The sequence below is a fragment of the Theropithecus gelada genome, chromosome 16 (genome assembly GCF_003255815.1).
Source record: "Theropithecus gelada isolate Dixy chromosome 16, Tgel_1.0, whole genome shotgun sequence".
Lineage (NCBI taxonomy): Eukaryota > Metazoa > Chordata > Mammalia > Primates > Cercopithecidae > Theropithecus > Theropithecus gelada.
Genome location: NC_037684.1, coordinates 73,698,305 through 73,716,943, shown reverse-complemented (window position 1 = coordinate 73,716,943; position 18,639 = coordinate 73,698,305). Strand labels below are relative to the sequence as shown.

General features: G+C 52.5%; 1 protein-coding gene across 3 annotated transcripts in view; it reads right to left on the bottom strand.

Annotated features, from left to right (window-relative positions):
- The window catches only part of SLC47A2 (solute carrier family 47 member 2), a 34,942-nt gene extending 16,522 nt beyond the window's left edge, over positions 1-18,420 (bottom strand). The window contains exons 1-14 of one of the 3 annotated variants that reach the window (XM_025362309.1): positions 18,123-18,420; positions 16,806-16,907; positions 16,408-16,476; positions 15,512-15,660; positions 14,406-14,448; positions 12,303-12,347; positions 11,890-11,987; positions 11,336-11,433; positions 10,212-10,325; positions 9,050-9,117; positions 8,261-8,302; positions 7,677-7,785; positions 6,775-6,850; positions 6,313-6,382 (exon numbers count right to left, since the gene is read on the bottom strand). In XM_025362309.1, the coding sequence (XP_025218094.1) occupies positions 6,313-6,382; positions 6,775-6,850; positions 7,677-7,785; positions 8,261-8,302; positions 9,050-9,117; positions 10,212-10,325; positions 11,336-11,433; positions 11,890-11,987; positions 12,303-12,347; positions 14,406-14,448; positions 15,512-15,660; positions 16,408-16,476; positions 16,806-16,907; positions 18,123-18,245 (1,206 nt within the window). In that variant the 5' untranslated portion in view covers positions 18,246-18,420. Of the gene's footprint in view, positions 1-6,312; positions 6,383-6,774; positions 6,851-7,676; positions 7,786-8,260; positions 8,303-9,049; positions 9,118-10,211; positions 10,326-11,335; positions 11,434-11,889; positions 12,096-12,302; positions 12,348-14,405; positions 14,449-15,511; positions 15,661-16,407; positions 16,477-16,805; positions 16,908-18,122 lie in introns of all 3 variants that reach the window. The other 2 variants (XM_025362307.1, XM_025362310.1) reach the window with 2 other exon arrangements.
- Between the last annotated feature and the right edge of the window lie 219 nt (positions 18,421-18,639).

Below are 18,639 nucleotides of genomic sequence, written 5' to 3'. Positions count from 1 at the left end.
TTGTGATAAAATACACATAAAATGTGCTGTCTTAGCTGTTTTTAAGTGTACAGCTCAGCAGTGTTAAGTATACAGCCAGCCTTCCATACCCACATGTTCTGCATCCATGGATTCAACCAGCCATGGATCAAAAATATTTGAAAAACAATAATACAACAATTAAAAAAAAACAGCATAGCAACTGTTTACATAGCTTTTACATTGTATTAGGTATTATAAGTAATCCAGAGATGATTTAAACTCATAGGAGGATGGGCATAGGTGATATGCAAATTCTGTGCCATTTTATATCAGGAACTTGAGCATCAGTGGATTTTGGTACCTTGTGGGGTCCTGGAACCAATTGCCCAAGGATACCTAGGAATGACTGTATTGGTGAAAGAATAGACAGAAAGATCAGTGGAATGGAAGAGAGAGCCCAGAAACAGACTCATACAAATACAGTCAACTGATTTTGACAAAGGAGCAAAGGCAACTGGAGAAAGCCTAGTTTTTTCAAGAAATGGTACTGGAACAACTAGACATCCACATACAAAATAATGAATTTAGATATCCTGTTTTACAAAAGTTAAAACCACAGACCTAAAAGCAACATGCAAAACTATAAAACTCCTACAAAATAATAGAAAGTTTAGGTGAATTTGGGTTACACAGTGACTTTTAAAAAATTTTTATTTTACTTTATTGTTAGAGGTGGGGGTCTCACTCTGTTGCCCAGGCTGGAGTGCAGTGGTACAATCATAGCAGACTATAACCTTGAACTCTTGGGCTCAAGCAATCCTCCTGCCTCAGCCTCCCAAGTAGTGAAGACTATAGGTGTGCACCAACCGTTGCCCCCCACCCCCCAACTAATTTTTAAAAACTTTTGTAGAGATAAGAGCTCCCTATGTTGCTCAGGCTGGTCTTGAACTTCTGGCTTCAAGCAGTCCTCCACCCACAACCTCCCAAAGTGCTGAGATTACAGGCATGAGCCACCACCCAGCCTGACTTTTTAGATACAATACCAAAAGCATGATCATGAAAGAAAAAACTGTTAAGTTGAACTTCGTTAAAATTAAGAACTTCTGGCTGGGCACGTGGTGGCTCAAGCCTGTAATCCCAGCACTTTGGGAGGCCGAGACGGGCGGATCACGAGGTCAGGAGATCGAGACCATCCTGGCTAACACGGTGAAACCCTGTCTCTGCTAAAAAATACAAAAAACTAGCCGGGCAAGGTGGCGGGCACCTATAGTCCCAGCTACTCGGGAGGCTGAGCCAGGAGAATGGCATAAACCCGGGAGGTGGAGCTTGCAGTGAGCTGAGATCTGGCCACTGCACTCCAGCCTGGGAGACAGAGCGAGACTCCGTCTCAAAAAAAAAAAAAAAAAAGAACTTCTGCTCTGCAAAAGATGATGGTAAGAGAATGAAAAGACATAGGCTGGAAATAATATCTGCAAAGCACATATCCAATAAAGAACTGATATCCAAAACATGCAAAAAAAAAAAAAAAAATCCCCTCAAATTTCAACAATAAGAAAACAACCCAATTAAAAAATGGGCAAAAGATCTAGGCAGACACCTCTTCAGAGAAGACCTATACAGTTGACAAATAAGCATATAAAAAGATGCTTAACGTCTTACGTCATTGTAGCACATGAAAACAGTGAGATTCGGCCAGGTGCGGTGGCTCACGCCTATCATCCCAGCACTTTGGAAGGCCGAGGTGGGTGGATCACTTAAGCCCAGGAGTTGAGAACAGCCTGGCCAACATGGTAAAACCCCATCTCTACTAAAAGTACAAAAAAAAAAGTAGCTGAGTGTGGTGGTGCATGCCTGTAGTCCGAGCTACTTGAGAGGCTGAGGCACAAGAATTGCTTAAACCCGGGAGGCGGAGGTTGCAGTGAGCTAAGATCATACCACTGTACTCCAGCCTGGATGACAGAGCAAGACTCTGTCTTCAAAATGAAGAAACAAAAATACAGCTGCCACTATACCCATTAGAGTGGCTAAAATCCCAAACACTAACAACATGAAATGCTAGTGAGGATGTGGAATGACAGGGATTCTCAAACAGCGCTGGTGGGAATGCAAAATGGTACAGCTACTTTGGAAAGCTACTTGGCACTTTCTTCAAAAGCTTCCGTAGTCTTACCATGCTCTCTAACAATCATGTTCCCAGATACTTACTCAAATGAGTTGAAAACATGGCTACACAAAAACCTGCACGTGAACGTTTATAGTAGCTTTATTGATAAATTGCGAAAACTTGGAGCAAACTAAGATGTCTTTCAATCAGTGGGTGGATACACAAATCGTGGTACATCCCTACAATGGGGTATGATTCAGTGATAAAAAGAAATAAGCTATCAAGCCACAAAAGACATGGAGGAACCTTAAATGAGCATTGCTATGTGAAACAAGCCAGTCTGGAAAGGCCACATACTACATGATTCCAACTCAGTGACATTCTGGCAAAGACCAAACTATAGAGACAGTTAAAAATAGTGGTTGCCGGGGGTTCCAGAAGCGGGTGGGGACAGGCTAAGGGATGAACAGGTTGTGTACAGGGGCTTGTTAGGGCAGTGAAACTGCTCTATGTGATGCTGTGACAGTAGATATATGTCACACATTTGTCAAAACCCGTAAGATGCACCCTAATACCAAGAATTGGCAAGGAAGTAAGGAAACTGAAATCCTCATATATTGCTGGTGGGGATATAAAATTGTACGACCACTTTAGAAAACAGATCGACAGTTTCTCTCCCCTCCCCTCCCCTCCCCTCCCTTCTCCTTTTCTAACAGGGCCTTTCTCTTTCACCCAGGCTGGAGTACAGTGGCATGATCACAGCTCATTGCAGCCTGGACCACCTGGACTCAAGTAACCCTCCTACCTCAGCCTCCTGACTAGCTGGGACCACAGGTGTGCACTACCATGCCCAGCTAAGTTTTAAATTTTTTGTAGAGACGGGGTCTCCCTATGTTGCCCAGGCTGGTCTCAAACTCCTTGGTTGAAGTGATTCTCCCACCTCAGCCTCCCCAAAGTGCTGGGATTGGCAGCACTGGTATGCTGGCATGAGCTACCACACCCGGCTGGCTGTTTCTTAAAAAGCTAAAAATAAAATTATCATTTGACCCAATAGTCCAACTCCCAGGACTCTACTAAAAGAAATGAAAACAAATCCACACAAAGACTTCCACATGAACATTCTAAACAGCATTGTTGATGATAGCAAAAACTAGAAACAACCCAAATGTCCATCCGCTGATGAATGGATAAACACAGGCGGTATTTCCATACAATGGAACTACTCAGTTAAATAAAAGGAATGAAGCACTGACGCATGCCACAGCATTGATGAACCTCAAAAACAGTATGCTAAGGAGAAGCAGCCAGACACAGGACTGCAATCATATGACCCTAGTTACATGAAATTGTTCATCCAGACAGAAAGCAATGCAGTGGATTGCCCAGGGCAGGAGGTGGGAGCAGGGATTAACTACAAAACAGTCTCCAGGAAATTCTGGGGGCTGATGTAAAACTAGTTGGTGGTGATGGTTACATAACTCTAAATTCATTTAAAATCACTGAGTTATATACTTATATATGAATTTTATCATATGTAAATTATAACTCACTCAAAGTTTACAAAATATAAAAATAAGGCTCATGGAAAATGTAAATTAAGAAAAAAATGACCAGGAGGAAAAATGATGGGCCGCACATACACAGGCCCTCAGGCCCCAGTAACTGTTCTCTGTAACCCTGACTCGGAGTTTCTTGGTAGCCAAGTGACTACAGAAGTACCGCCCCCTGGAAGGGGAGGCCTACTTAATTTCTTCAGAAGTGCTGGGCCAGTTGCCATGGCTCATGCCTGCAATCCCAGCACTTTGGGAGGCCAAGGCAGGAGGACTGCTTGAGCCCAGGAGCTCAAGACCAGCCTGGACAACATGGCAAGATTCCATCTCTACAAAACTTTAAAAAGAAAATGAGCTGGGCATGGTAGTGCACACCTGTCGTCCCAGCTACTCAGGAGGCTGAGGTAGGAGGATTGTTTGGGCCCAGGAGGTGGAGGCTGCAGTAAGCTGAGATGGCACTGCTGCACTCCAGCCTGGGTGACAGAGTGAGACCTGTCTCAAAAAAAAAAGAAACTGGGACGTAAAGCTTTTTCTACCATGCCTTTTTCATTTTTTTTTTTTTTTTTGGGACGGAGTCTTGCTCTGTCGCCCAGGCTGGAGTGCAGTGGCCGGATCTCAGCTCACTGCAAGCTCCGCCTCCCGGGTTCACGCCATTCTCCTGCCTCAGCCTCCCGAGTAGCTGGGACTACAGGCGCCCGTCACCTCGCCCGGCTAGTTTTTTTGTATTTTTTAGTAGAGATGGGGTTTCACCATGTTAGCCAGGATGGTCTCGATCTCCTGACCTTGTGATCCACCCGTCTCGGCCTCCCAAAGTGCTGGGATTACAGGTTTGAGCCACCGCGCCCGGCCAGTAAAGCTATTCTTAACTTTCAATTTCAAGAATGATTTCTCAGGTGTGGTCTCACCCAGACACTAGAGAAAAAGTATGAATAGTGTCTTTTAACAGTATCCAGGCCGGGCGAGATGGCTCACACCTGTAATCCCAGCACTTTGGGAAACCGAGGCGGGTGGGTCACCTGGAGCAAACTACTGAGGTCAGGAGTTTGAGACCAGCCTGGCCAACATGGTGAAACCCCGTCTCTACTAAAATACAAAAATTAGCCGGGCGTGGGGGTGCAGGCCTGTAATCCCACCTACTCGGGAGGCTGAGGCATGAGAATAACTTGAACCCGGGAGGTAGAGGTTGCAGTGAACCAAGATCACACCACTGCACTCCAGCCTAGGAGACAGAATGAGACTCTGTCTCAAAAAAAAAAAAAAAAAAAAAAGTATCCTATGACAAAAGCAATAATGGGCTCCATAAACTAGTTTCGCTTAATGTTCCTTGATAAAGGCCACAAATATGATGCCAGAACGCAGCTCAGAGAAGGCATTTCTGCCGAGGCTAAGAACATGTGACCCAAGCTTGTCGCTTTCCGAATGCCCAGCTGTATTCAAAAATAAATCCTACAATAGTTAGTGAACTGGATGGAGTGCACAGAGGCCTTTGGAAAAATCCTCCATAAATATGATTTATTTCAGTAGACTTGCAATGAGTTGGTAATTATTATGCGAGTGTTTTTTTCCCCAGGTGGGGAAAGAGCTGGAGTGTGCCAGGGTTCCGTGTTGCTAATTAAGGGCATATCCCTCTGCAGAGCTATCGGAATGTATGCAAGGGGTGTGTTCCTGAAGAATTCACAGAACTCCAGTTGCAAAGTCGGTGAGCTGTGAGTTCCAATTCTGCTAAGCAAGAGTTTGGTGTTTTGGGTTTTGTTGTTTTCTCTTGCTTTTAAAAAGTCATAGCTGGGTACCGTAGTTCATGCCTATAATCCCAGCACTTTGGGAGGCTGATACGGGAGGATGACTTGAGCCCAGGAGTTAGAGACCAGCCAGGGCTTGGAAGATAACCTGGCAGCTCCTGAGGCCAGCCCTGCCTCCACTGTGCCAGTGTTCCTCTGACCCAGGCTGGTGACTCAGGCCAGCGTTGGAGGGCCCACCAGGAGAGGACTCCACCTACCATAGTGTGACCCTGTCTCTACAAAAAACACAAAAATTTAAAAATTAGCTGGATGTGGTGGCATGCACCTGTAGTCCCAGCTACTCCGGAGGCTGAGGCGAGAGGATCACTTGAGCCCAGGTGGTTGAGGCTGCAGTGAGCCATGATCGCACCACTGCACTCCAGCCTGGGCGACAAAGCGAGACCTTGTCTCAAAAAAAAAAAAAAAAAAAAAAATTCACATAATTCAAATCTGTGTTAAATGACACCTGTCCTTTAGTGATCGAAGAAGCAGAAGGTCCAGGTCCATCTGTGTTCTGGGTGGGCTCGTTCCCTTGTAGAAATGTCCCTCTGTGCTGGCAACAGGATATGGTTGCCATTCAGCTCCTGGCCAGCCTGGGGCATAGGTCAATGTCATGGTCCCTGCTCATGAGGAATCGGGAAGAAAAAGATTTGTGGCTTTACACTGCTGCAATGTTTCAGTTCTTTGCTAATCTGCATTCGCTTTTGAGCTGTGTAAATTGCAGAAGAAGAGGGAAGTCGTCGTTTGAAATAAGAATGGAACTATTATCAGCAAATACTTTGGGCACGTACTATACAGTTAGCCCTTCACGTGTATTAACAAGGTCATCCTCACAGCCCTGCGAGGTCTTGGGGAGAGCAGAAGTACATACATAAATCATGTGGCAGGGAGTCAGGCTTTGGATCAAAGTGGTACTTACACAGACGGCCTCAAACACGTGAAAGACGCTATAAACCGGCAAGACCTGGCTCACCAGGGCAATGACATCTCTGCAGAAGAAATGAGAAAGCATTAAGACAGACGTATCCTTTGAGACCTGTTTATATCCCTTCTATTCCACACCCCACCCCCACAAGAAAAAGCTTTGGAATAGAGGTAGATCCCCCACACAAATGTTTTCTGTGTCTGTGGGTCACACCTAAACCTTCAGCAAAGCCCCCACAATGTTGGACTGCCCTTCAGTTAGCCTCTTGTCTGTGGACAGGCACTAAAGGCCTAGGGTGGACAGAGAGAGGTTGGCTTCCTCTCAGTGACAGCCAAGCCTGGGCTCTTCCTGCTTCCTTTGGGCCGAGCACTGAGCCAGGCCTGTGAAAAATCTGAGGACAGGCTGGGAACCACTTTGACATTTTCCAAAAGTCAGCATAGAAAACTGATTACCTACTCATCACTGGTAAAAATACGCCCCAGCTGATTTTTCAGGATGCTTATCACGGTGCCCAGGAGCACGGAAATGCCAACTGGAAGAGAAAAAAGGTACAGCAATGACAGCTCCCGCCCTCTGCAACCACGTGCCTTTTGTCACGGGCCCTGATGTCCCCTGCATCTGAGGCGTTCATTTGGGCTAGACGGTCTTGTAGGAAGGGCAGAGTGGAAGACGCTTCCACTCCAGTGGTTCTCAGAGTGGGCGGCACACTGATCCAGCAGCAACGTCACCCGGGAACTTGCTAGAAACAGATTCTCAGACCCTGCCTCCGACCTACTGAATCAAAGCCTGCTGGTGAGCCCCAGCAATCTGTGACCAGCCCTCTCGGGGATTCCGGCGCAGGCTACAGCCTGAGAACCATTACAGGGAAGCCCGTCTGAGCCTTCCAGTCTCAGAAAGCACAGCCACGATGTCGGAAGACACGAGTGGCTCCTTCTCAAGAGTGGGTTGGCAGCTGCCGGGCTCATGGGGGTGCTGGGAGGGCCAGGCTTGCAGAAGGACTCTGGACAGCTGGAAGGAGAGTGCTGGGCAGGAAGGGCCTTCAAAGAGTCAGGCTTTTCTCTAAGGTAAGTGGTAGAAGCCAGCTGTCTCCACAAGAGTCCCACAATCACAGCGGCAGGGAAGGCATGAGTGGGGATGGGGAGAAGGTGGTGGGAGGATCGCTTGCTGCTCAGAGGGAGGCAGCTGTCAGCCTAGCAGCAGAGGCTGGCCTGGGTCGGATGGCAGGTCCAGCAGGCTTGGAAGATAAACCTGGCAGCTCCCAAGGCCAGCGCTGCCTCTACCATGCCAGCCTTCCTCTGGCCCGGGCTGGTGACTCAGGCCAATGTTCAGAGGCCCTACCAGGAGAGGATTCCACCTACCTATGCAGAGCACGCCCGAGACGGCCGAGCGCTTGGCCTGCACAGTGTCCGCAGCCCCCAGAGCCATCCCCACTCGGACACAGACCCCGATGCTGAACCCCAAGGGAATCTGGGATCAAAGATAAGAAAGCACTGTCAGTGGGCCCACCCTCCAACCCCTGAAGTCCTGAGCCAGCCTGGGCCAAGAGGGACGGGAGCGGGAAGGCAGGGCAGATCTCAGGCGTGCAGCATAAGAGGTGTGTCATATTCTTGCTGCTGACAATGAGGCTGGGAGAGCTGGGGCTGGGAGAAGGGTGGGGGTACCCCTCCATGAGCCAACCAGTCCCACCACCACCTGCGCCCTCAGAGGCAGCACAGGCAGGCGGGCCTTGCAACCGAAATCACTGTGTTGCCAAAAGCAAATGAGTAAACAGATTTTAAAGAGGCGACTGTGGTCTTAGTCCCGGAAAAGCTCCCTGTAAGAAAAAAGAGATTTCAGCAGAAACCATTTGTAAAAATAAGAATCTGTAAATTGGTTTCGTAATGTAGATTTCTGTGACTCCTTTGCTTAACGCTGGGGTCAAGGATAACATGCAGATGCGCACCGGAGTGACATGGGCTGCGTAAGCAAGATGATGGCTGTGTCTCTGTGGGGAGTAGAGAGGAGGTGGGGGCTGTGGTGGAGGACAGCCCATGGCCCTGGTGGGGACGCTGTCACCCAGCGCTGGCCGACTGCAGGGTGCAGGAATGTGGGCCACTGCTCAATGGAATGCGCCTTTTTTTTTTTTTTTTTTTTTTTGAGACAGAGTCTCACTCTGTTGCCCAGGCTTGAGTGCAGGGGCATGATCTCGGCTCACTGCAACCTCCACCTCCTGGGTTAAAGCGAATCTCCTGCCTCAACCTCCCAAGTGGCTGGGACTACAGGCCTGTGCCACCACACCCAGCTAACTTTTTATATTTTTAGTAGAGATGGGGTTTCACCATATTGGCCAGGCTGGTCTTGAACTCCTGGCCTTGTGATCCGCCCACCTCAGCCTCCCAAAGTACTGGGATTATAGGCGTGAGCCACCGCACCTGGCCTGGAATGTGCATTTTTTAAAGAAAATTCAAAAATAAGATTCTGATGTGAAATCTCCCAATTTTAAAATAATGCTAATTACTTTTTAAAATTCCAGCATCTGTGGGTGAAATATCACCCTTGGTGGACAGGTTGTGGGCACCAGTGTGTGAGCCCTGGTGTACGCTGAGCAGGGCCTGGACCTGGTGGGCACGAGAGGCCCAGGGCGGTCCCTTGGGAGACAGAGACAGCCTCAGATGACAGCCTGCCCCCCTCCTATGACACCTCCAGCCATCAGGTGAGGGATCTGGGGAAGGCACCCCTTCAGGAGCCTTACCATGTAGGACACAGTGGCCACCTCGTAGATGACAGCCTGGGCGGAGAGATCCACCACGCTGAGCAGCCCTGGAGGAGAGGCCTGCTGTGAGCCCAGCCCACAGCCCCAGACACCCAGACCCTGCGCCAACAGGACGCTGCTCCGCTTTGGGGACTCGTGCAATTTTTATTTTTTTTCCTTGAGACAGGGTCTCACTCTGTAGCCCAAGCTGGAGTGCGATGGTGCAATTATAGCTCACTGCAGCCTCCACCTCCTAGCTTAGGTGATCCTCCCACCTCAGGCCCCAGGTAGCTGAGACTACAGGTTGTGCCATCACACCCAGCTAATTTTTGTATTTTTTGTAGAAACACAGTTCCACCATGTTGGCCAGGCTGGTCTCAAACTCCTGGCCTCAAGTGATCCACCCGCCTCGGCCTTTCAAAGTGCTGGGATTACGGGCGTGAGTCACTGAGCCCGGCTGATTTTGAAGGGCAGATTGGTAACAATGACAACAAAAAGACATTCCTGCCTGGCCTTCAGCCTGTTAGGAAAATTCTGCCCAGTGCCCCGGAGGCCCCTGCAGGCTTCCCTGTGTGGTCTGTCTTTTCAGATGAACTCAGTGTGAGGGAGGAGACAGAGCGCGGGACCAGGGTCCGGCAACTCGAGTTCGGTTCTCGGCCCTCCGCTGATTTTTTATTTGTGGAGTTGCTCTGTTCTTGCGCCCCATTTTCTCATCCGCAAACGTGGGGCACGGCAGGGGTTCTCATATTCAGGCTGCCTGGAGTCCTCACTTCGCCGAGTGCTGTAGTGAGCATGCACAAGGCAGCGGGGGGGAGCCTCACACTGGCAAGCCCGGGCCTCTGCTCACACCCGCAAACCAGTTCAATCTGTCACTCCTCTGTGCCTTGGACACCTCCCACGGGCACCTGCTCCGCCTGGCCTGTGCTGGGATTCAGGCACGAAAGGCCCAGGCCTGCCTCCTGGATGCTCACAGCCTAATGGAGAGGCAGACCAGCAACAGACGGATCAGCCCCGCTGGGCAGTGGTGCTTTCTGGGTCCATGCCTGAGGGCCTGGCCAGTGAAGTCGGAAGGGGGCTGGTGAGCTGCCATCCTGGGGAGGGGGCTTCTGGGCTGGGTGAGCCGCCCACACGCCGTTGCGCCCCCCCATGCTCTCCCACGTACCCATGAGGAAGCTCCCGATCTCATAGGCCCACCACTCAACACAGATCATGAGCATGCTGGGGACAGCCAGGGAGAAGAAGGGGCCCCAGTCCTGCAGGCACTGGCTGGACCAACCTGGAAACAGAGGCCCTGTGAGCTGACATCCTGCCCTGCTTGCCCACCCCATTCCTGCTCCCCACAGCCAGGAGGCCCCTAAACAACTTTGGCTGTTCCTGCTCTGGGGCTTAGCAGGCCCAGGCACTGCGCATTTTGCAGAGAGAATGCGGCTGGTCTAGAGCTGGTGTTGGGGCCCGTGGAGGAGGAGGATGCAGGAACAGGGCACCAGGCTCACCTGGCCGGTCCACGGCGTGGCCCCAGGGCCCAGGGCGTGCATGTTGGTCCCCACTCCACCCTCAACAGTGTGGGATCTTGAGCAACTACCCACCACTCCGCAGGCTCCATTTCCACCTGAAAACCCCAGGCCTTGTATCTGCTCTGCCTCCCTGGGGAGTTTTCAGGGGCGGCATGAGATCAAGGATACTGAAGGGAAACACACCGCAGGTGCGCCGGGCAAGCTTGGAAAGGGCTCAGCCAGGGCCCTGCCCCACGTGAGGCCCCAGGGGCCTGCAGAGCTGTTCCTGAAATGTCTGGCAAGAGGAGGTCCTTGTTGTATGGGATTGGCTCTCAAGAGGCAGAAAAGCACGGGCAGGCCCCTACACGCCTGGTGTTTCAGCAAATTACTTAACCTCCGTCTGTCATAATCTCCTCTTTGTAAGATGGGGCTAATGAGGTGGGGTGAGGTTTAAATGAATTCAGGAATGTCGGGCACCCCACGCACTGCTGACGCCTGGTATTCCATGGGTGTCACTGCTCTCACCGCCATCCTGAGAGCTGGGGCTGGGCAAGAAAGCTCCCTGGGCCAGGCTTCTGTGACGCAGCAGGGCTCTGCATTGTGACACCTTGGATGGAGGGACTCCGGGCCCTTGGGGCTGGGGAAGCAAAGGGGGAGGAGGGGGCCGTGCAGGGTCCTGCACCTCCTCCAACAGGCTCCACTGCACCCTCTGCCTGCCGACCGCCCTGCCCCAAGGCCTGGGCAGCTGTGCCGCTGGCCTGCTCAGCCTCCCAGAGCAGGCCAGGCCTCCCACCTGCCCACGTCTCCAGGTGCAGCTTCTTCAGCACAATGTAGAAAAGGAGGAAGACGGTCTGTGCAAACTGGGAGATGATGTTGGCATAGGCAGAGCCCCTGGGAAAGGAGAGAGAACAGGGCTGGGACTGATGCCAACTCTGCCACTGCCCTGCCTGAGAGAGAGGTTGCTCTGGCAGCCAACCCGTGTGGGGCAGGCATGGCTCTGCTCTACTCCCATCCTGGGATCAGACTCAACCAGGGCCCACAGGCACCTCTGGCCGTGGTGGCTCTACCCAGGCAGCTGCGACTACAGTGTCCTGGGGGCCACCCTGCCAGTGCCCACTTCGCCTCTGCTGGTGGGCTTGGGCAGGAATGAAGAGTGGCTGTCCTCTCACCCAATCGGGCCTCCCACTGAGGTCCCCAAGGGACCATCAGGCCCCTCCAACTCCCCATAACCCTCCACTTCAGGATGGCACAGGCAGGGCCAGGATGGTGACTGACCTGTCTCCAGCAGGGGTGGGGAACTCGGTGGGCAGTGTCCCCTGACTAGGCCCCACCAACCCCCGGGCTCACCTGATCCCCAGGTTCAGCACAGAAACCAGGACATAGTTGGCCACACCATTGACACAGTTGCCCACCACACCACTGAGGACTTGGGGCCAGGTGATCTTCTGAAATAAATGAAAACTGGCCCTGCTGGGGTGTGAGTGGGATGGATGGAGGATGGACAAACCCAGGGTTTGGAATGGGGACTCCTCCTCCTGCCCCTTCAGCCATCCCTGTTCGGGAGTTGGCAGAGGCGGGGACGCACAGCGTCTCACCTGCCTCTGTGCGGGAGGTCAGGACGTGGCAGGTGGGTTGGAAGCAACCCCTTTCAGAAGCCGGTTCACAGAGGGTGGAGAGAAGGGGAAAGCCCCAGGCCCCCTCCCACTGGAATAGGGCAGTGTGCTGGAAGAAGGGCCTCCCCACACACCAAATACCTGTACCTGATTTTGCAAATATTTTGCCAGCAGATTGTAAAGAAAAATCACCTGTATGAAGAGCAAGCCCAAACAAATCAACAACAATGACCAAAACCCACCAAATGAGCTTTAACAGACATTCCTTTCCAGGACATAGTACCCTAGATTGGGGCAATGACTTCATCAAAGTATGTCTGGGGCCTCTCAGGTGCGGCCAAAGCCTACCCAGCCACCTGGGCTCGTGCTTGGGCCCGGCCTATGGGAGAGGCCCCCTCAGGGCTCCCTTCTGCCACGGGGGAGACGAGCAGGCGTGCTTTGGCTCTGAGAGAGTACCCTTTGCACACATGCTCATGGTGCACAGCGCCTGGTAGGCCTTCCGGCTGCTAAGCCAGGCCTCCATCAGCTTAGGAAGGTGAGAAGTGACCCAAGGGCCTGTTCACAGAAGGGCCTACTTTGGCTCTGGCCTTAGAGACAGGATTTGAAGGCGTGACCTCGGACGAGGGAATGGCAGGTACTGAGACATGCTGGCCGCGAGCAGCCTATGCTAAGCAGGTTCAAGACCCTACAGGGGCGGCAGGCCCTTCCCTGGCTGGGGAGGACCGCAGGGGAGTGTGCGTGGCAGTGTGTGTGTTGGGGACACTTTATCTACCCTTTGTCTCCTTTCTTAAGGGGAATAGAATGGGTATCAACTGAAACCTAACCCAGGGCCCTGTCCCATTCCTTCCTGTAGCTCTCCACTTCTTTTCAGCATAGTGTACTGATACGAGAGCTGGAATAGACTGGGTTCGATTCCTGGCTCTGCCTCTTCAGAGATGTGTGATCTTGGGCAAGTTACTTAACCTCATACTTACAGATGAGTTTGTCTCCTCATCTGTAATGGGGATAATAATAGTGCGTGTGTGTACTTAATACACACTTAATATTTTACATACATAAATATTGCAAAGTTAATATTGCAAAGTGCTTACAAAATGATACATGGGACATTTTAAGCGTTCCAAGTGTTAGCCACGCCCTGTGTTAGTCTTATTAGTCACTATTATTGGTAGTTAACTTTTGCAGCTGCATTTTATGGAAGGGCCTTGGCTTACTGACAAGACACCACAGTGACATCTTTATAGGGCATTTCCCCCTGACCCAGCCCCAGTAGTCCTGGTTGACAACATGCCATCACTTTTGTCCGAAAAGCCCAAGTATGGATTATATGGAAGACTCAGAGAAGAGCAGTCCTCTAAGGGGGTTTCCATAAACCGGAAGAAATCTGTAACCAACTAGGCCCCAAAAAGGTCATGGCACTGGCCTGGCAGAGAGGTGGGCGTGGCTGGGTCTGCTGGGACTGCACGCTGTTCGGGCCTCCCACCTTCACCCTGACCGCTTCCCTGCCAAGCTCCCTTGCCCACAACTCTCCGCCTGGTGCCATGGAGGCTACACTGTCAGCAAGTGAGCTCAGCCTGGTAGGGCCGTCCAGCACACAGAACTGCGAGTCGTAACAGGCATCACCAACCTGCAAGTCAAACAGTGAAGCACTGGGCTGCAGAAGAGGCACAGAGATCCCCGGGTCGCTGGACATACAGACACTGACCCAGATAGATGCACTGTTGATTCATTTAGTATTTAACAAATCAATGCAGAAGGGAGAGAATATGCAATAAATGGTGTTCAAAACATTTTTAGTTGGATTAATATCTTAAATGTAAAAATAGAAACCCTGGAAGGGTTCAAAAAAGTATAAGCAAATGTGTATATAATCTTGCAGTGGGTTAAGTCTTTTTTTTTTTTTTTTTTTTGAAACAGAGTTTCACTTTTGTCACCCGGGCTAGAGGGCAGTGACATGATCTCGGCTCACTGCAACCTCCGCCTCCCAGAGGTTGAAATGGGATCAATATGTGTATATTGGGTTGTAATATGCTTTCTCCCTTTAAAATATGTCATTAGTCTCTTTGTAGGACTGAATAACCTTCCATAATATCAATTCCAAAGGTTATCTGGTACCCATAGTTAGGCCATACTTCTCTTCTGTCAATCATCCTCATGGCCCAGCAGGAAGTCACAGCAGGATAGGGTGGGAAAGCAAAAAGCCAGAATTTAGGAGAATGTGATTCCATGCTCAGCAAACAGGGCACCTACCGGAAGTCCTGGAATGAAAATCATGACATAGTCCTCGGTCAACCTGCAAGAGAGGGAGAAGCTCCGGAGCTGACCAGGCTGTGGCCTGGGGAGACAGGGCCCTCTCCCCTGTGTCCTCCAGGACAGGGTGCTCAGCCGCCGTCCCAGGGTCTCCGCCAGGACTATGAAACCTCAGCATCAGGGACTGCTGCTTCCAGATGCTAAGCAGGTGCCAGGAGGGGCAGCTGAAGCACCCAGACACCCAGGCCTCAGGACCAGGGAACTTCAATTCAGAATAATGTGGTTTGTAAGAAAAAACGGTTATATCTTAAAAAGCAATAATCAAATGAAATGTACATTATATAAATGAACAAGGCATCCCTAAGACAGGGCATCTCTAAATTTCATAATAAACTATAGGATGGGTGCAGTAGCTCACGCCTGTAATCCCAGCACTTTGGGAGGCCGAGGCGGTGGATCACGAGGTCAGGAGATAAAACCATCCTGGCCAACATGGTGAAACCCCGTTTCTACTAAAAATACAAAAATTAGCCGGGTGTGGTGGCGCATGCCTGTAGTCCCAGCTACTCAGGAGGCGGAGGCAGGAGAATCACTTGAACCCGAGAGGTGGAGGTTGCAGTGAGTCAAGATCGCACCACTGCACTCCAGCCTGGGCGACAGAGCGAGACTGTCTCAAATCATCATCATCATTATCATCTATAATTCATCAGAAAGTGGTTGTCATCTTTCTCCTTTTTGGAATATGGGAAAACGCACACACTTCATTTCTTCAAAAGCATCTGTAAAGCTCCAACTGTGTCCGGGCACACAAATGCAAATAAAATGCGAATCCCAAATTGTTTCTCGCCTTGCCTCCTTAATTAAAACTGGGCGTTTGTCCGCCTCTGTCCCCTGCTGGTCACTGCTGGAGCTGCAGCCGTGGGGAGAATCCCCAAACCAAAGCCTGGAAGGTACCCACAGGCCCAGTGCACTGTGAGCACTGGTGGCCTAGAGAAGCGTGGGGTCTGAGGGCTGGGCTGCTTCGGGGTTTCCCTCGGTGGCCCGGGTTTTCCAGGAGCCGCTGGGTCTCTGGCAAGCCCTATCTCCCCAGCCGGAGCCCAGCGCACCTGGACACGTCCGGGTCCTGCCTGAAGAGCAGCAGGATGTGCCCGGTGTTGAGGAAGAGCGCCCAGCAAGGGAGGCAGCAGAGGAGCAGGACCAGCGCGCCCCGCTGCAGGATCACGCCCACGTGCTTCTTGTTGGGGCTGCCGAAGCTCTGCAACACAGCCCGCCCCGCGTCAGCCCTTTCCACTGCCCCGGCCATTCCTAAACCCCGCGCAGGGAGCGGACTGTCAGCAGCGCCAGCGGTGTGTGGCGGAGCCTGCGGCCTCTGGTGACTGCAACCTGGCGCCCGCAGCCTGTAACGGCACAGGGGCCTTCCTGAGCCTGGGCCCCCCACTGTCTCCAGTGTTCTTCCAAAGCTCCAAGGAGGACGAAGTCAGGGGGGGGCTTCATCATATGTCGCGGAGGGATAAGTGGAGCCAGGACCAAGCCCAGGTCCACCGTGAGGCTAGAACCCCCAGGGAGAAGTGAGGCCTTGCTGCTTTGTGACCCCACGGCCACCTGGGCAGCCCCTGCTGGACTGCAGGCCCCTGCAAGCAGGGAGGTTCCTTCTGTGTCCCCTTGGCCTTTGACACACGCCTGCATGTAGGCAGCCGAACTTAGGAGTGAGGCTGGGGAACTGGTTGTCTTTCTCTACTTGGTGACCTCCTCTGGGGACAAGAGGTCAGAGAACTGTCTCCACCATCTCCACCCCTTTCTCCTGGCCCAGACTCTTTCAAAGGGGAGGATCTGTTTCCCTGACAGCCTGTGGTCCTTGGAGGTGGGGCAGGGGCAGCTGACCCCAGGGCCCATCACTCCCAGATCACCTGGGTACATCCCTTCCACCTGCCATCTCCATGGCACCTGGGGGATTGGCTCTGCCCTTGCCTGGCTCCCTGCCCAGCTCCGGGAGGCCACCCACCTGAGACATCAAGGTGTCACATGCCGAAGACAAACCAACTCCTACAGAAACTCCGCAGACATTGACAAACTGGTGCCACACACAGGAGGAAACAAGAGCTTGTCAGGCGAGGCCTGAAGAGAGGCCCCTGCATCTGGGCTGAGCCGGGGTGGGGAAATGCTGTCCATCAGGCAGCGGTGGCAGAGGTGGCTCTGCTCCGCAGCCTCACGTGCTGTGTGCCCCAGGGCCAGACTGCCTCCATCTCCGGCCCTCAGTTTCCACCTGTGAAGGCGGCTGTCCAGCCACGTGGGCTGTGTCTTCCCATCCCTGACCAGCCACCCAAGACGGGCCCACCCGGGAACCTGGTGGAAAAGCCTGGCGAGAGAATGTCCCCGCTCTGGGCCAAGCTGGGTACTCACGGCCACCGCAAGGGTCACCGATGCCAGCTCCACCTTGCCCAGGTGCCCACAGAACACAGTGCTCACGATGTAGATCATGAAAGTCAGCATCTGGAACAGGAACTGGAGGACAGCGGCCGGGTCAGACCTGGGGCCACAGGTGCCCACACAGCCCAGCCCTGCAAGACAGGCCTCTCCAGCTTTGAGGGCCCCACACCAGTGCCCCAAGAGGTCATCTACGCCTGGGGAAGCCAGGGCCGGAGGTCGGGTGGCTTGAACCCAGCTCCCATTCTATCTTCTGCAGCCGCAGTCACCCCTGGCCTCCGCGTCCCTTCCCAGAAGGGTCAGTGCACGAGAGACACCCAGCGCAGTGCCTGGTGCCCTGAGCTTGACCCAAGTGTCTGATACTGATACTGCCGTTCCTATTATAACAATAATTTGGTAAGGCCGCACAACCCAAAAAAGGAGGAGAATTAAATACACCAAAATCTTTAGTAATGGCTATTTCCAAGCACTAGGATTTGAGTTAAACTTCTTTCTTCTTTATAACTTTCAGTTTTTTCTGAAAGTTTTACAGGAAGTGCAAATCCATTACTCCTTTCTTTCTTTCTTTTTTTTTTTTTTTGAGATAGAGTTTCGCCCTTGTTGCCCAGGCTGGAGTGCAGTGGCGCGATCTCGGCTCGCTGCAACCTACCCGTCCCGGGTTCAAGCGATTCTCCTGCCTCTCTCTCCCGAGTAGCTGGAATTACAGGCGCCCGTCACCATGCCTGGTTAATTTTTGTATTTTTAGTAGAGTCAGGGGTTTCTCCATGTTGGCCAGGCTGGTCTCCAACTCCTGACCTCAGGTGATCCTCCCTCCTCGGCCTCCCAAAGTGCTTAGATAACAGGCATGAGGCACCGCGCCCAGTCCATTACTCTCCGTGGTCAGGAAAAAAAAAAATGTATATAAAACAATTTCCCCTTTGGAAATGAAATGGGCAGCCGGCCCCTTCTTCCCGCCTGCGAAGGTGCTGCAGGTTTCATGCATCTCTGGGCCGCATTTGTCCTGGAGCCATCTTCCAACTCAGGCTTTTGTGGGTTTCCAGCTGAGGCACACCCACCCCTTCTGTGTGGGGGCTGCCTGCTGCTGAGCAATGTCAGGCCCCACTGCCACTGGGGATTGTCCAGGGACAGCCTCCAGGAGCCGTCCTGCTGTCCCCAGACTCTGGACCTGGCAGTCAGCATGAGCAGTTTCTGGAGAAAATGTGAGCACATTTCTGGATCCTGCCTGCAAGGCAGACACCCTCAGCCTCTCAGCTTCCTCCACTCCCTGCCTGCCCCCCAGCTCCTCCTCCTTACCAGGGGTCCAGAAAGGGCAAAGAGAGTCCACATCTCAGCCCCAAAGCCTCTGGGAACCAGCCTGCTGAGGGCAGGACAGCAGCCCCCGTGGTCCGGGGGCACTGTGTCCTGGAGGCTGTCCATTCCTGGCCGGGGCGCTGGCCACCCTGCACGCGTGAGCGCCCGCACGGCCAGCTTTGTCCAGCGAGTTGTCCCCTGCCTGGGCAACCCGTGTTAGTACAGCTTGGCTAATGAGTAAGGGGCAGGAGGAGGGGCCACCATGGCAACTTGTGGGATGAGCCCTGCCTCCCAGGGCACTGAGGCCCTGCTGCCCAGCCCACTGCCCCAGCCACTGGGGAGGACAGGATAGAGGCCTGGGCTCCTGGGAGTCACCCAGACGGCTGCCTGTTGTGTCTGGTCTCCCAGAGGGATTGGCAGTAAGGCCTCAGTAGGAGAAGGTCCAGGGCTGCCGGCAGTGGCTGTGGGAGGTGTGCTGAGGCCAGGACAGGGCAGCCTGGCTGGGGCAGCTGAGCCACTG